Raw genomic sequence first — 17,835 nt, 5'->3', positions numbered from 1 at the left:
AATAAAAGGATAAAGGACACTGACCTTCCACAGTATGGCCCTCCAAACGAATTTGGTACATTAGATACCCATAATATGGTTGCCGAACTAGTGCAAATCGTTTTAGCAAAATTTTAAGTAAAAATTAACGGAAAATAAACATGCACCACGGGAAGTCGATCCCGGGATTTTTTGGGTCATATTCCATTTTAGTAAACGGTATAAAATGATACTTTCCGATACTGTACATGTGTCTTCAAATGACAATGAACTCCAAATGATTATGATGTATGAACCCGTCAGAATTGCATTTAAGCTTTATGGAACTAATTATTCATTACTGAAACCCAGACAGCATGCTTCCGTTGGGCTAACGTTGACTTATGGTTGGTTGACAACTTGTATTTGGTTGGTGTTGGCAATGTAGGTCAACATAGACATAGACAAGCCTTATTTAAAGTCGGCAAGACATAAAAACACATTTCTAATATCATACGAACTCTGACCACATTTACCGGAAAAAAATTGTATAATAAAAATATTTCAACGTTTACCAACAAAGCAGGGCATGGCTTAATTATAAAATATTTCCCCAAAACGGCTCGTGTATTGTCTATTTTTTTCACTATCTATATAATGAACAAAACTCTTCAAGAATTAGGATTTCTTCAGAATTTCTGGACACATTTCTAATATCATACGAACTCTGACCACATTTACCGGACAAAAAATTGTATAATAAAAATATTTCACATTACCCATTATGCAAATTTTCCATTTAATATTACAACCTTTATCGTAAGAGTGCTCATGAGAAAAAGAATCCGGGTCTGTTCGCCCTAATACTACCAACCCGAGTCCGTCCGCCCAATACAATACCCAGTTATATGGTTTAAGTTAGAATATTTTATCCACTTATTGAAATCGTGACTAACCGCGGCAACCATGTATAATTTAAAAACATTTTTCGCTGTTGCAAAATTTATGAAAAAGTTGAAAGCATATTTACGGTAACCATAAATGATCGAAAACCAGCTGACTACTGCTTCCAAGCTCTTATTTTCTTGATACCAATGTTCAACGTAATAATTTTATGAGTTGGACTTTCTCGTGGAAAATGATCAAAACCTCAACAAAAGAAGTAAGTTTTGTAGCAAATATGGCATATAGAAAAATGATTCTGGAATCGAACTAAGTAGGTGTGACATGCACGATTTTAACTTGAAAGTCGTTAGAAGCGGTTGAAGGGCGTATCGCCGAATCTCCATCTTTTGTATGGCACATCGTTCTGATCCCACAACCCGGCCGACACATCAATATCTAAATGAAAAAAAAAAGGAGGATTGCAGGGTCAGTGGGAATTCGGACTACACCCAAGGGAACGGACTCGGGGCGAACGGACCTGATAAAATAAATAGTTCAGATAAATGTTAACAAAAATAGAAACTATGTGCTTTTGGTGTATGTGTTCAATCCAATATGTTGGGATTTTGTTATTTATAATGGGTTATCACATGTCAGGCTTAAAATAGACCAAAAGCACGTGTTTTTTTATTATTATTTACATTCAAAAGGCTATTACATTTACCTGATCACGCTTATACAATAGATATGGACATATTAATTGAAAATTTTAAATTGAAAGGGACCGGGAAGCGATGGTCAGGAGGGTGGGAGGCGGTGGTTTAGGGGGAGCGGAGATGAAGTACCCCTCCCCCTGAAATTTTGTAGTCAGAAGAACAGTTTTCCTATGAAAAGGATGTATCGGAGGTTTTCATAATAGGCGACACATCGCTTTAAGTGTCAAATATCTAAGGCAAAAGAATCCTGGGCACCATTCTCTGAGGACAAAGGGAAAGGTCACATGAACAGCGTCTTTGTCTGTAACACATTGTCGCATGGGATGCATCCACATAGCATAGAACTAAAGCAGAATATATTCAATTTTCACTCCCTGAATTCGTTTATATGCATACTACCGGACGAGAGCAGTTTATATTTAAAAAAAAAAGAGGAGAGAGTTAAAGTTCACTCGGTCCCTGTCCTTTTTAAGGGAAGTTACGGTTGCTTGGGATAATGTTCTTTGGGGTTAGTATATAATGTCAAGTTGTCTTCGATGCTTTAATACCCAGTGACACCTAGCGATGCTTTCTTATAGCCTCTACTCCGGACTCCATACCCTGATGATATAACTCTGCGTGACTCCCCGTTTGGATATGATTTCTATCTGCTTTATAATCATCATAAAGTATTTCTTGAGTGCACCAAAAATTGTCTACTCAGTTTTGTTTGTTAGTTTGTTTTGTTTTGTTTTTTTGTTTTTTGTTTTTTTTGCTTGTTCTAATTTTTAAAAAAGTTTCTACATATCTCCTTTTTTGCTCACTGGTGTGCTATTTTCTCTGTTTGTCTTTGACGAGTGGAAGGCATGAACAAGCACTTGTTTATTTGTTAATGACCATTTTATATACTTCAATTATGTTATCCCTAATTCTACTGTAATTTGGTGTTGGCAGTTTTAGTTTCCGTAATATTTCCGGGGTGGTCATATTTTTAAGACTTCGAATCTGCTTTGTAGCTCTACGTGTTTTACTTTGTATGGAGCCCAAAAAAAACAGAACTGGCATGATCAAGTTGTGATCCTACCAGGGGCATATATAGGGTTAAAGGTTTTTTTTCATCGAGGTTTCTGAAGGATCGTCTGATAAAGGCGAACATTGAGTTATCTTTCAGTGATGGATCCAGAGGGGTTGTCATGGCAACCCCTTTTTATTAGAAAATTGTTCACTTTCGTGTGAAAAATTGACAAAAGATTGCAAATAATGCCCTAGTACCCCCTTTTTCTGAGGAATCACGGCTGGCACCCATCCTTTTCAAAGTGTCTATATCCGTCCCTGGTTTTGTTCACTTTTTCACAAATATACTTGCCAAATAATAACTCAGAATGAATGGTGAACTCAATATTTTTCCTCCTTCTTTGTTATTTAGTTTATATGTTGTATCTATAGGTTGTTTCAAAGTATTTATTGTCATGTGTTTGCATTTTCCTGGATGGAAATTCCTTGATTTTTTAAGGAGGAATTCAGGTGCGGATCCAGGATTTTAGATTAGGGAGGCGCACGGTTAAAAAAATTTTAGGTTATTTTTTTTTTAAATATTCTTCTAGAGTGGGTACAATGTAGATATATTTGGTTGTAAAATTAACGAGAAATTAAAGTTTCAACCTAAAACCGCTTAAATCTACCCTTGACAACCCATGCTTTACAAATTTTAAGGGGGCACACGCCCGCCACGCCTGAATCCACCCTTGGAAGTCTCATTTGTTTTCATATGGTCACCGTACGACTATAAACCTCGGGTTTTGTTGACATCACCCATCCACACTTTACAAACCCTGATAAAAAACAAGTTCATTTGGGCGAAGCAGCCTGGTTAGTGTGAAAAATTTGTATATTTGGCGTTTCATTCCCCAGTACAAATTTACCCATTAGTTGTCCAGACAGGGCAATGAGGCGTCGCGGCACTGAGACGTCTGAGTACACTAACGAAAAATAAAGCCTCCGGAGATAGCATAACTATTTGGACTAACCACAAAAAAAAGGAACTTGATTTAAGAGTGTTTTTCAGACAACAGTAAGGTGCATTTACCACAAGCACTGGACATTATATCAGTTGAATTACAAACATGATATAATTATATGGACACTATTACTCTTGCCCTTGTTCCTAATTCGACTGATATAATGTCTAGTGCTTGTGCTTGAAACTCTCTCTGATTAACAAAGATTTACATAGTTTGAAACAACCTTAACTGAAACTTTAGTTTATTCGCTTATTAATCCAATATTTAAAAATGTCACCCTACGTCTGTGTTAACTTGAACTTAAGTTCTTCGTTCCACTGCACTACTCACGCTGAATGGTTGAATGAGTTATTGCCCATGATAAATGGGAATGTGCTTCATTTGGTGTATTCATATAGGTTTGCTATAAATATATGTAAAGCACTTTTTTAAAAGAAATTTATCAACAAATTACATGTAAACCATTTTAATGTTGACAACTGAGCCAGTTAAATGGGGTAAAAAGTTGCTGTTTGAATTCTTAATGTTAATTGACAGTTACAAGTGAGCACATGCATACTTTATGTGTGATGTTATTGTACTGAAGACCAGGTAAATTTTGTATTTGTTAACCAATGTGGAATTTGATATATATACATATGCTAGAAATAAATGATGATTTCTCAGTAGTAAAGGTTGTGAAAATTAGCTTGATTTCTTTTGTTAATCTTTTAAATTTGTGGTACATTTAGCATTCTATAAATAGCAGACAAGATAAGGGGATGCATGCATGCCAAATACCCCACAAACTTACTAGAAACTGTTACAGACCACATGACCAATCCTCAGTACCTTCTCACAAACCACTGAAATTAATCTTTGCAGTCTTTGTAAAATGAAACTTTTACGAAATGATTTTTATCAAGTTATGCCATTGTTCACCTGCTATTTAGAGTTGAGATCAAAATGAATTTTGGGTTTCATTTACATGTAGCCAAACACAAAGTTTCTCATTGAAATACACATTCTGTAGTAGTAGAATTAACTATTTTAATTTATATCTGAATTCACACGTAAGATGTGAATAATATTTTGGTTTATATCAAAACTTTAGAATCACATGATATTTTTAGAAAGCATACTGTATTTGCATACATACATGACATAAGGGTTGCAGATGGTATTCTTTTGTGAGATAGTTCTCACTGTAATTCTATTTTTTTTCTCGGAAGGTTTAAATTGTAAAAGTCGAGAAGAATGGCAATTCTATACAGCAAATATGTTTTATAAGTTTGTCGAGATAGCATAACAATTGAACTTCTTTATCCTTAGGAATGTCAACAAAGAAAAAAGATATCCCTGTTGGGAAGAACAAAGTTCTGCCTTCAGCTGAGATCTACTTTTATTTCATGGTTCATGTATCTTCTGTGGCTTACATCATATACTGTGTTTATACTGCATCTAAAAGTAAGTTCTTATGTATTCCTTTTTTATTCTTATGCCATGACGTAAGCTGAACTTTAGCTTTTAGTTCATTACATTACAGTAAAATTACAACTCTATAGGAACATATCCGAGATAAGGTTAGAGAGAATAAGTAAATACCATGTGGATTAAGGTCCAAAATTTAAGATAAAAAATCACATATTTATGACACTGAAAACATTTGAAGGAATACTATTTATTTTAAATAGTTTAAAACTGTTATTTATACACTTTAAAATAACAAATAAGCTTCTGGAACAGGGTTATATTGCTACAAGATTGATGTCATCACTACAGATACAGAAGTTTTATGGTCGTCATCATGAACTCGTGGATCGTTAAGGTGTATCCATCTGCACCATGAAAACTGCTTTGTTCAACATGTCTTCGTTTTCATTTCCGCTTTCTTCTACCCCAGAATTGACTTTTTATGAGCAACTTGTTGGAAGTTTCTAGAAAGGCAGACGATACTTACCCTACTGGTGCACCTGGTCCATGCTCCCAGTTTTTAGTGGAGTCTGAGATGCTCATTTGCTTTTGTTACTTTGTATGTATGATTTTAGTTACTTTATGTTCTTTATTGTGTATGTCTGTTTTCCATGACTGGTCTTTGTCACTGGATTACATTCTTTTGATTACCGCTATAACCTTGGTTCCCTTGATTATTCTTTCAACATACATATACTGCATGGACAAAATAGTATGTTATATAGTTATTAATTAGTTTAGAAACTTTCTGCAACATTGATTTAGGTGGGTTTTTTTTTCTAATTCAGAATATGAAGGATTGCTGAATTTGTATGATTTTGACAGTGGTTGGACATTCATTCCACGAGAAAAGGTTCAGTGTAATTATGATTTAATCTTCTAACTCGGACAAGCACAAATTTATATACTAATAGGATAATAAATTGGAAAGAGTGAATAAACCAAAATATGGTCACGAGTGCCAAAAAATGTCTAGAGTTAAAAAGTGTGTGGAACTTGTTCTGCGCACGAGTTAAATCTTAATGCGTTCTTGGCACGAATGGTCCTTATTGATTATCCTATTTATTATGTAGATAGCCACCATTATCCATAACTATTTTAACGTGAATTTAAAATTTTTTGAAGGACAGATTGATATTCGTGTTGTGGCAGGAGAAAGCGCGAGAATGAAATTTATTTCACAGTGTGAATTATCGAAAATTTTTATACTGGGAACATTAGGTAAATCACTGCTATCTATATAATAATATATAAATACTAATGTCTTGACAATATGTTATCTTATCCAGATTTAAAAAAAAAAAACGAACAATGATATGGCCAAATTTTTTTGGCTGCTACGTTAATTGTGCAAATGTAATGCCCTATGCTGCATTTATTTCAAAGCATTTAATCAATTGATAAAAAAAAAATTGGAAATATCATTACAATGCATGCATTTCATGTGCAATAATTTACAAAGTGGAAACAAAAAGAATGGCATGAAAAGAGTCTGCCAATTTAAAACAAATGATTTTGTATATTTTGGGATTGATGTATTAAAGGGGTTGTGACTGGAACCATTCAGGAATTTGAGACCAAAAGGGGCCACTTACATTCTGGTCAAATTCTTATCCAATTTCAAATACATATATTTTATTGCAATACTAATTCAGAGCTAGATCAACCTTGAATGATTTGTCTATACTTTTCCTAACAGTTAAGGGTTCAGCCTCTGTTGTTGTACCAAGCTCAGGGCCCCGTTAAGGGCTTTAAATCTATTAAACTGGTATTGTAGTTATAATAACTTCACAAGTGACAATGCCATGAAATATTTAACCTCATTTACTTCACAGGACATTTCAAACTATGAATGGTATTTTTTCTACAATCTGTTTTGGTCCATAGGACATTGGTATATTGCCTACATTGCTTTAGATTGCTTAGCTGTTCACTACTTAACATTGGTAAGTTTTACTTGATTTTAATTCTTGTCATTCAGAGTGACCAATATGTGTTCTTTGCTTATATATACCTTGTCAATCTTTCTATTAAGATACTTTTAGTTTGTGATTTATCATCTGATCAGACATCAGGTACTAGTAGACAGGACCTAATGGAGCATCTTAATTCTCCTCATTCTATGATTGAAGTCCTTCCAAATACAATTTTTAATATATTTATCAAATATATACATGTAAAAGCAAATATTCAAACATATGATATGCATGCAATTACTTCTGAATTCTCAATAATATATTTATAATTTTAGAATTATTTTGGAATTTAGAAAATGACTAAAAAAATAATTTGTATAACTAACCCTCTTAGGTAAGGGTAAGTTGTATAATTATTTTTTTACTTATTTTCTTAAATCCAAAATAATTCCAAATTAAAACAATACTTGTTTCATCTTGATTCATTTTGTACTACAAATCACAATACTCAAGGAAATGTCAACTGCTTTCTTTTTTCAGGTCCATAGAAGATATGTCGGATTGATATTCTCTCTGGTTGTTTTAACCCTTATTCTTGGATTTAAATCCCTCCTGCTGCTCTGTGCACATTCCATCTTCATGTTGACTGTTGTCTGCTATGTCAGATCTAAATCTGTGGTGTGGATTTTGTCAATTATATTAATTTCCACATTGAACTTCGAACCTTTTATATCTTGGATGGTGAGTTTATCAAATTATTTTTTAAAAGGCACTAACTGTTTTATTAGCAAGGGCAGGAAATTTTTTCACAAAAATTCACCTTTTTTTTTTTTTATTTACTTGTGGCCAGTTTTGAATATGCTTTAGTTCCTTAAATCATTTTATTATGTTTTTTAAGGGAAATAGTTATTTTTTAAAATTTAATTTTTGCATGACAGGTTTTACCACGAATATAGCAAAAATAAAACTGCTGTGAAAATTCCATGATTTACAATATCAATTTCATTATGAATTAAAGAAGTAATATACCGTACCAGAGATTAATTTCTTGATTTTTACTTTCTACAATTCAAGAATTAAGTTGTGTGCATGTTCTTATACTATGAAAGAGTAATCAAGGAAACCAAGGTTATAGCGGTAATCAAAAGAATGTAATCCAGGGACAAAGACCAGACATGGAAAACAGACATACACAACAAAGAACACAAACCAACCAAAATCACACATACAAAGTAACAAAAGCAAATGAGCAACTCGGACGCCACTAAAAACTGGGAGCATGGACCAGGTGCACCATTAGGGTAAGCGTCCTCAGCTTTTCTAGAAACACCCGTTGAGTTGCTCATAAAAAGTCATGTCCGGGGTAGACAAATGAGGAAAGGAAACTATGACCCGTTGAATACATCAGTTTTCATGGTGCTGATGGATACACCATAACGACCCACGAGTTCATGATGACGACCATAAAACTTCTGTAGTGATGACTTCAATCTTGTAGCAACATAACCCTGTTCCAGAAGCCTATTTGTTAGAGTTCTAGCGCGATACAAAAAGTCTGCGTAGTTTCGGCAAGCTCTGGCATAACATATGAGTTGTGATATGAACACTCCATACGCAGGAGCCAAAGGGATGTTGCCACAGATGAAAGGAAAGTTGACAATTCTGAATGAAAAGTCATCACATTTGTCGTAAAGTTTGGTCAATAGTTTTCCTTTACCATCGATTTCTAAGTGTAGGTCAAGATATGAGGCTAACTTCACAGCGTCTGTAGTATCCTTTATCTCAGGTTCTTTTGGGTAGATGCAATGTATCAAATCCCCAAAATTAGGATTGTTTAAAGATAATACGTCATCTATATAGCGGAAACTGAGATTGAAGGATCTAGCCAAACGATATTCTTTCTTTCTGATCAAATCAGCTATAAAGTCAGCCTCATAAGAGTGAAGGAATAGGTCAGCAAGTAAAGGAGCACAATTTGTTCCCATTGGAATGCCGACCGTTTGTTGAAAAACACGTCCACCACACTGGACAAATATGTTGTCAATTAAAAATTCCAGCATTTTGTAAACATCTTCCTCTGTATATTTGGAAGATGATTTGGAATTATTTTTTACAAAGTATGAGCAATCTCTACCAAGAACCATATATTTGTATCTAGGTATACCATCTTTTTTGGAAAAACAACGATGTATAATGTTTTTAAGTCGGGATTTTAACTGAGTGTGGGGAATAGAAGTATACAGTGTTGAAAGATCATAGGTTTTAATGCTACTATATTCAGATAATAGTCTTGAACGTATTGTCTCCAAAAGATCTTTCGAATTTTTCAGGATCCACTTTGAATTAATACCACTATGGGAGTAACAAGTATTGTGGTAGGACTGTAGACCCTCTTTGACAGTTGTGAGTATAGAAGTTAAAAGTTTTGAAAGAGGTTTGGTGGTACATTTTGCAGATCCAGCTAAGAAATGTTGTTTGTATGGATTCTTGTGAAGTTTAGGAATCCAGTACATAGAAGGTAAATCACAATCATCGTCCCTGGTAGAGAGACCAAAAGACGATAGCACAGATTTATGGTTTCCACAATCTCTTCTTTGGAGAGAGTGGTAGCAGTGTAGGTCCTATCACTGCTATTATTTTCTATGTCTACCTCTGATAATAACCATTGGATATAAAACGTTTTGCAGACAAAAACAATGTTTTTTTGGGCTTTGTCTGCTGGTATGACAACATATTTGTCATATATAGTAGACAATGTTTTTGCTACATCAGGGTCTTTGAAAACTGATGTAGCCTTGGCACTCATTGACCTACTTAAAACTTTCATTCGTTTCAAAATTAAAGACCTCACGGCCTTTAACCACTCTGACTGAGAATCAATGTCTTCTTGTTCTCGTTTTATCCATTTTCTTGCATAGTCCTCGACGGCATCCATAAGAACTTTAAAGTTATAATTCCAATTTATGGAGCGTGGTTCACGGTACTTGGGATCTTTAGAAAGGATATTGAAAAGTATTTTAAAGCCTTAATAATTTTTATACCCCACCACACGAAGTGGCACGGTATTATGTGATAACTTGAGAACAGATCAATGAATTTTTTTACTTTGCACATTTGTTAAGTAAGGTTAAATACAGACCAAGTTCAGTCTTAGTCAAAATGTAGTTTGAGTTTTTTTAGGCCATTTTGAACATTTGCCATCCCCTTTTTTCACCATAAAGTGGCTTCATATCACTTAATCTTCCATTTAGGTCCTATTATTAACATTTTTTTTTTTCAGAAACTCCTTAATCCTGGAGATAGTGATGGTAAATTATACTATATGTTAATGTTCACGCTGGCATTGGTGCATCTTAAATATACCAGTTTTTGTCTAGAAAAGTGTTCTTCAGTGATGAGTGATACTATAGCAGAGCATGCTGTAGACAGTGACACATTAAAGAATGATACTATAGCCGAGCATGCTGTAGATAGTGACACATTATACCTGGAGAAAGAACAGAATGAACTAGGAAAGAAGAATGAGCTGATGAAATTTTCACTAATTGATGCTTTTTTCTATATTTTTTATTTTCCACTATTCTTTTCTGGACCCATTATTACCTATGATGAGTTCTCTCAACAAGTAAGTGTGTCATATAGTATTTACTCGGTAGTCATGTGACTTCTGAGTCTTAAATCCATCTGATGTCAATCAAAACGACTTCCGGTTGATAACCGCCTTAAAAGTACTTCAACCGAGAAAGAGATCTGGCAGATGAATATTAAAATGAATCAAATTGATTATTTCGTATAAATATATTGCACATTTTTACAGTGTACGATTGAAATTTTCTTTTACATGATTGATTGTCAAAGATTAATTCAAATACATATATAGGAGTCTGAACTATATTTTATTAATGCCTTTGATATCCATATATAGATTCCATGTGATTGGCTACGTTTAAAATTAAAACTAGATTGTCAAGAAACAAAATAAAAACAAAATGAAACAAAAAAAGAAAGAAAATTACTTTTGAATAATCAGTATTGTGTGGATGTGTAGTTCTAGTAGTAGTGAAAGCGCTGATCTTTTGGAAATACAGAAAGAACATATTACCATCAGCAGATTATACAGTTTTTTAAATACCTATAAATATTTCATTGGAGGTTCAACGCCATCAGTGCTTTGATTAAGTTATAGTTGAACTAAGTTAGATAGAAGATTAGCAATTGTAGAAAGATTTGTTTTTGCATAATTTAGATAATTTTATTTTGGAATGTCTAATACATCATAATTGGAATGAGGACTCTAACTTTGTCAAATGCAAAAATTCTGTTCTGTTACCTGGCACTATTGTTTTTAATTGTTTATTTTATCGCTGTATTTTAAAAATAAGATTTCTTTACATGTATTTACCGGTTCTAAAAGGTTAACATATTTTGTATATTATTTTTATAATACAAGTACCTGTACTGTGCTTTTATTTGATATTATTTAATTTTAAGGGATAAATTGTGTGAAACAAATGTTTTATAATTTAGTTAATCTTAGTTTCAGATCAGTTATAATGATAGGGTGTTATGTATTTATTTCAGATGAATGAATCAAAGGAAAAGTCTTTCAGAGAAGGACGTTTGATATCAGCATCTTTTCTTGCCCTTAGATGTGTTTTCTGGGCATTTTTCAATGAGTTTATCCTGCATTTCTTTTATTTTAATGCACTTCAACGTAACTTGTCTGTGATAAGAGATATGGATTTGGAGACACTTTCTGGAATGGGTTACTGCCAAGGTCAATTCTTCATGATAAAATATACTGTGATGTTTGGTCTGCCAACAGTTGTGGCAAGGGTGTGTGGCATGGACCCACCAGATGGACCAAAATGCATTGGGCATATATATTCATATTCCGATATGTGGAAGTATGTACACAGCCAATTTGGTCACATATGATAATCATATTGTGCTTGATTCATTTGATAATCTTATGATAATTTTGGCTTGATAACATGTGATAATCTTAAGTTAGTGAAAAACATATGATTATCATATCATGTGATTCTCATATGTGACACTTTTGGCTGGGTAGTGGTTTGGTTTGATGTGTTTTTTTTTCTCCAAAGTTTATATATTTACAAAAAAACATTGAAAGACAATGTTAAAGTTTTTTTTATATATAATTAGGCAATTTCATCATCATTTCTACAATAGTTGTTCTACTAAGGAAACATTCAAATTGCAAAGGGAAATCAAGGGAACCAGAATTTCAACAGTAATCAAAAGAAACATAACCCAAGGATAACAACTAGACAAAGAAAACAGATACACATACACAACAAAGAACATGAAATAACCAAAATAACACACACATAGAAACAAAAGTAAATGAGCAACCAGGACTCCACTGAAAACAGGGAGCATAGACCAGGACTCCAAGGAACCAATTCTCTGTTGAAATGCAAATAAAAGTTCTCATTGCTAAGACCTAAAAATAAAACTAAGTTATGTCAACAGAAAGTGGTTTTATACCAGTATAAATATGTTTTAACTGACAAATATTTAATTTTTTTTCATAGATATTTTGACAGAGGAATGTATAGCTTTATAAAAAGGTCTGTTTATTATGTGATGTAAGATTGTCAAAAATGATAGGTGGGGGAGGAGGGGATATATAGAAAATCACTGTAGTTGGTCGCCTTTTTTCAGAATTTCTGGAACCGCTTCCTAATATTTTATTTTCTCTAGCACACCTTTTTAAAAAAAAAAGGGCTTTATTTTATCATAAAATTCCAATCGGACTTCAGAAAAAATAATTGCTTACTTTAAGTAGTTTAAAAATCCCCGTGCAGGTCCAGGTGTTAAAAGAATAGACCTAAGCTTGTCGTAAAAGGCGGCTAAATAAGTGCTCAGAACCCTTGCCGGGGGCTAGGGCACTCTGCCCACAGAGCAATTGGGATGTGTGCCCCAGGTGGTGGAATGGGGTACCCCTGGCGTGTTACATGCTGGGGTTGTCAGGCTATAATATGGAAAACCTGACCGCAAACCATAGTGGTGCACTGTGTTGGGAAAGAAGCCACGTTCCTCGCACGTTAAAGAACCCTACTGTGGTATTTTCCCGGAGTAGGAACCATAGGGCTCCGCCACAGGAGACTAAATTGCCAGACTCTACCCATCTCTCCCTATTTCCCGTGGCAATCAAAATTTGTCGACCCCATTGTCCTTGCGTCCCATCCCTTTTTCATTTCATCATCATTTCATGTTCATTTTATCATCAATTTCATGTTCATCGTCTGAATATAGCTGAAATATTGCTGCTCAGACGTTAAACCCCAACAAACAAACAAACAAACATAAGTAGTTTAACATTCTTACAATGATCACATCATTTCATGTTTTGGAATCAAACCTAAAAATAGGAGCAGTAAACTGACACTAGAAATTTAGTGCAAGCTTTCTGGAACCGCTTCCTAATATTTTAAAGCATTCACAACCACATAAGTGGGTAAAGGTGCTAAAGCACAGTGTTAACTATGAGACAGATCCTCAGATTTTGAAAGGGGGTTTTCAAGCTAATATTTCCTCATCTTTGCCCAAATTTTGTACAAAATAAATTACAAAAATTTCTACTTCCATGCATCCACCACTGATTTAATTGTTACTGTTTGAAATAAAAAAATAGTGAACTTTAGCTTTAAAACATTAACAAATCAAATGTGAGAACTTAAGTACCATTAATATAGTACAATTCACACAGAAGAGATTCGAGTGTTTTTTATTAAGAATTACAAAAAAAAAATTTTTTTTTCAAAAACTATGTGAATAATTCATTAGTTTATATTTCTTTATTTTCTTTGATTTATTTTAGATATATTTATATTCCACTTGGTGGAGGAAGAGGTAACCTACTACAGAAACTATTGTGTTCATTAGCCTGTTTCATCTTTGTCTATATATGGCACGGTATAGAATACTACATCTTCTTATGGACGCTATTTAACTTCATTGGTATTTTACTCGAGGTTTTAGGCAATTGGATAGATCATCAACCAATAGTATGCAGATTTGTAAGTAATTATTTATATGAATGATTAGATATAGAACAGTCCACTCTACACGTTGACAAACTCCCAAATAGTTAAGAGTGGGGAAAGGCTCTCGAACCCACGTGGGGTCTGGGAGTAGGCCAGAGCATCAACGGAGCAGCCCAGCCTCTAGTAGGACATACTCTGAGTTCTTCGGTCAGGTATCCTGAAGGCTGGGCTCCGCTTCCTCCAACTACTAACAGACATCTACTAACAGAATCCCCATAAGGGGTAGTCATGCGAGATCCGTAAGGACAGTCTAGATCGTAATAACCCCAATTATCATAGAACAGTCATAAGGCTCGAACCATTTTCTTCTCACAGGCTGCCTTGGGTTTTTTGTTGAACAAAAAGTTTTTTTTTTCATCAAGAGTGGACATATTTTTTTTCTCTGCAGCACCTGAGTTGAAAAATTCTGTATTTGTAAATCTACATTGTTAAGTAATGGGGGATATTTGGTCATAACTTTTTTATCTGTCCGTAGCTGAGTAAAAAAAATTCTGGGGCTAAAATTTAGAATAATAAATCTCCCCTTGCTTATAAAATGGCTAGTTCCTTACCCTATCAGACCCTCAATAGGTGGATCCAAGGGGGACAGGACCATCTTATTAAGTCAAAAAGTTTGTATAAACAAAATTGGGGATCACTCGAGGGTCCCCTTTTCAGAATGTAAAGATCCACTACCACCCTCCCCAGTTTTCATTTCTTTCTCTGCAGTATAAAAGATGACAATACTTGGATATACAACAACTGATAGTTCTTAATTACTTTATCACTTTCAGTGTGAAAACAAGAATCTTGCCAATAGGGATATTTAGATTTGCAATACATGTACTACATTTTCATGCATGTATACAAATTTTGTGAATGAATATACTTTATCTATTTTTAAATGTTCTTTTGTACAAAAACTGAATATTTGTTTTACTTTTCAGAAAAGTTACATGCCAGGTACTTATAGACGACTTCAGGGTCTTGCTGTAGTGCCGATGTTTATCATGTCAACATTCACAGCATTCTGTTTCTTTGGAGGCAGTGTCGTAGGGTTCATTTATTACCAAAAATTCATTGTTAATGGTAAGTGGTGTAGCTATTGAAATCTGTCAATGAAGTAAGGTCAGTTAGTTTCTTGCTGTTTTGGGGAAGGGGTATTGGAAAAAGAGCATGAAAATTGTGACTTGGGGAAATAATCTATATACGTGAGAATATAGATTATTTCCCCATGTTCTACAAATTTTAGTAGAACTGTTAATCTGTATACATGAGAGCTATGAATTTTAGTAGAAGTGTTAATCTGTATACGTGAGAGCTACAAATTTTAGTAGAGCTGTTAACCTGTATACATGAGAGCTACAAATTTTAGTAGAGCTGTTAATCTGTACTTAGGAGCTACGAATTTTAGTAGAGCTGTTAATCTTTATTCATGAGAGCTACAAATTTTAGTAGAACTGTTAATCTATATACATGAGAGCTGCAAATTTTAGTAGAACTGTTAATCTATATACATGAGAGCTACAAATTTTAGTAGAACTGTTAATCTATATACATGAGAGCTACAAATTTTAGTAGAACTGTTAACCTGTGTACATGAGAGCTACGAATTTTAGTAGAACTGTTAAAAAAAATTCTAATTAAAATTGAAGACCATTACAGTTACCATTGTATTGAAGTCCATGAGGTAACTTTTAGATGATGTAAATATCTTTTTGTAACTTGCATGCACACACATTGATTTCATTCAAAATATGGTAAGAGAATAAATAACAATATTTTGCATTAAAAACCATTTTTAAGTACTTGCATTGCCTATCAAAATTTTGCAAAATTAGTTTGGGATTATAAAAAATAATCATCTTATAACACCTTTACAAAAAGTAATTTCGTCCAAAGTAATTTTGATTTTTTGGGCTATTTGACTCTTTTATCGACTCAAACCTTTGGTAAAAATAAATGATATTAGACACTTTAACCATAATTAATGGTGTAAAAGTTGTTGAACTCAAATATTTCTTAGTTTCATTATAATTAATTACATTTCTTTTTGACTGCCAATGGAAGAAAATGTACACATATTTGAAGGGTTGAAGAGTTTATATAATGAATGAAAACATATGATCATCAGTTGTTGAAATTAGAACAAACAACTACCATTATATATTGTTTTATTTTTTTTGTAGGTTGGTTAAAATCCTGGATAGTTTTAATAGTCCTGATTTATTGTTGTATTCAGTCCAGTATGGAGATACATATATGTCAAAGAAGAAAACAAGACAAAAAGTCAAAATGAACAAATTTTATTGATTAAGTACCATTCCATATAAAATTCAGACACTGCCTATGGTAAGGTGATTCAAAGTGTAGAAAAAACTCATGGATCAGATGATGCTTTTTGGTCTACATATGCTGTATTTTTATCTGACAATAGTCCTTTCTGTATTTAGATGTGTATTTTTGAAGAAAATACACTTTAACCTTCCACTAAAATCCTCCACATCAAACCTAATCAAGTTCGATAACTCTTTCAAAGTGCTAATTTCGTATACAATATGTATAAATTTTGTCTCAAAAGTGCAATTCCCCAAATGAAAAACTAGGACTGGTTATGTGATCTATAACAGTTTCTGAACAAGAAATAAAACTGAATTTGGTGGATTTTTTACAAGCATGAATCAGCTCCTGCCTGATTTTTATAAAGATGAACAAGAAATAAAATTAAATTTGATGGATTTTTGACAAGCATGAATCACCATCTGTCTGATTTTTTAGAAAATCTGATACTTTATATCTCAAGTTACTTATTTACTTATAGAAAGTTGCTTATTTACTTATAGAAAGTTGCTGATGTATTAAGCTTAAAACTTTCATTGTAAACATATTTTTATATCCCCACTCAGTGAGTTGGTGGTATACTTGAATTATCTTGTCCATCCATCATTCTGTTTGTCCGTCAAAATTCTGTAGCGATTATTTTGGCTTTCAGTGGCTTAATTGATTTTAAACTTGTTTTGTGTATAATACAAATAATTAATTTTGATTGCTGTACAGTTTCAACTACCTGTTAGTTGGACTTTCCAATTTTTCACTGTATGGAATGATAGAGAAATTTTCGCTACCACAGGACGGATTGACATCAATTGTGGATTGTGGCTTTGTATAGATTAGGCATGAGTTCAAAGCTATGATATCAACTTTCTGTATAAGTGGGTGTACTTACATGTAGCATGACAATGCATGATTCTGCGTGAAAAGAGACACTGAATAAACAACAGTTTTCACTCTATATAAAACCATATCTATATGTAAATATAGTCCTATTTGTAAACAGGATCTGTATTTTACAGAAAACCAAGAATGATGACTCTGAGACTTGAAAAGTGCTAATTTTATATAAAATCTATAGTCTTTATCTCTAAAGTGCAACAACTGAATGACCATTAAAACTGGTTATGTGGTCTGTAACAGTGTCTTAAGTAGAAATAAAAAATAATTTGGTGGGATTTTGACATACTGTCTTTTTTATATAAAGACTGCTACTTAAAAGTTGATGTAAAGAATATTATTGATGTATTTACCTTAAAGCTTTCATTATAAACATATTGTTTATTAGGTAATAAAACACATATAACAAACTTTTTTTGACATTTAATTGTAATGTTTATATATTTAATTTGCAAAAATCAGAATTCTGATTCTCTTATTTCATTGTATAGCCACCTTGTTAAAAGGTCAAGTTTTCTAAATATGCATTCTATTCCAAGTTCTCACCCTTCAAAATATCATTAATTTTATAAAATAGATTTGTTGGAATGTCATTATAAATATATTTTATATTTAAGATTAC

The 17,835-nt window shown here is 33.2% G+C and overlaps 1 protein-coding gene across 3 annotated transcripts; it reads left to right on the top strand.

The window, feature by feature from the left end:
- Window positions 1-3,457: 3,457 nt before the first annotated feature.
- LOC148626160 (protein-cysteine N-palmitoyltransferase HHAT-like) lies at window positions 3,458-17,627 on the top strand. Of its 3 annotated transcripts, none has more exons than XM_088569903.1 (11): window positions 3,458-3,609; window positions 4,871-5,005; window positions 5,800-5,864; window positions 6,847-6,957; window positions 7,468-7,668; window positions 10,208-10,552; window positions 11,509-11,834; window positions 12,489-12,524; window positions 13,778-13,976; window positions 14,930-15,071; window positions 16,172-17,627. In XM_088569903.1, the coding sequence occupies exons 2-11, from the start codon at window positions 4,873-4,875 to the stop codon at window positions 16,279-16,281; spliced, it is 1,668 nt and encodes a 555-aa protein (XP_088426029.1). In that variant the 5' UTR covers window positions 3,458-3,609; window positions 4,871-4,872; the 3' UTR covers window positions 16,282-17,627. The 3 variants fall into 3 exon arrangements, with proteins under 3 accessions (XP_088426029.1, XP_088426030.1, XP_088426031.1); XM_088569904.1 differs by having other exon boundaries at window positions 3,458-3,614; XM_088569905.1 differs by lacking the exon at window positions 3,458-3,609 and having other exon boundaries at window positions 5,800-5,871.
- The last annotated feature ends 208 nt before the right edge of the window (window positions 17,628-17,835 follow it).

Source organism: Perna viridis, chromosome 2 (genome assembly GCF_037379345.1).
Source record: "Perna viridis isolate PV_CMFRI_1.1 ecotype Kerala chromosome 2, ASM3737934v1, whole genome shotgun sequence".
Taxonomy (NCBI): Eukaryota; Metazoa; Mollusca; class Bivalvia; order Mytilida; family Mytilidae; genus Perna; species Perna viridis.
This window is presented reverse-complemented; position numbering and strand designations above follow the sequence as displayed.

Bases quoted from the DNA above. Each gene is read 5' to 3' on its own strand.
- LOC148626160 (XM_088569903.1), top strand. From the start codon at position 4,873: ATGTCAACAAAGAAAAAAGATATCCCTGTTGGGAAGAACAAAGTTCTG. The intron at 12,525-13,777 runs GTCTGTTTATTA...GATTTATTTTAG, and splicing joins ATGTATAGCTTTATAAAAAG to ATATATTTATATTCCACTTG. The intron at 15,072-16,171 runs GTAAGTGGTGTA...TTTTTTTTGTAG, and splicing joins CCAAAAATTCATTGTTAATG to GTTGGTTAAAATCCTGGATA.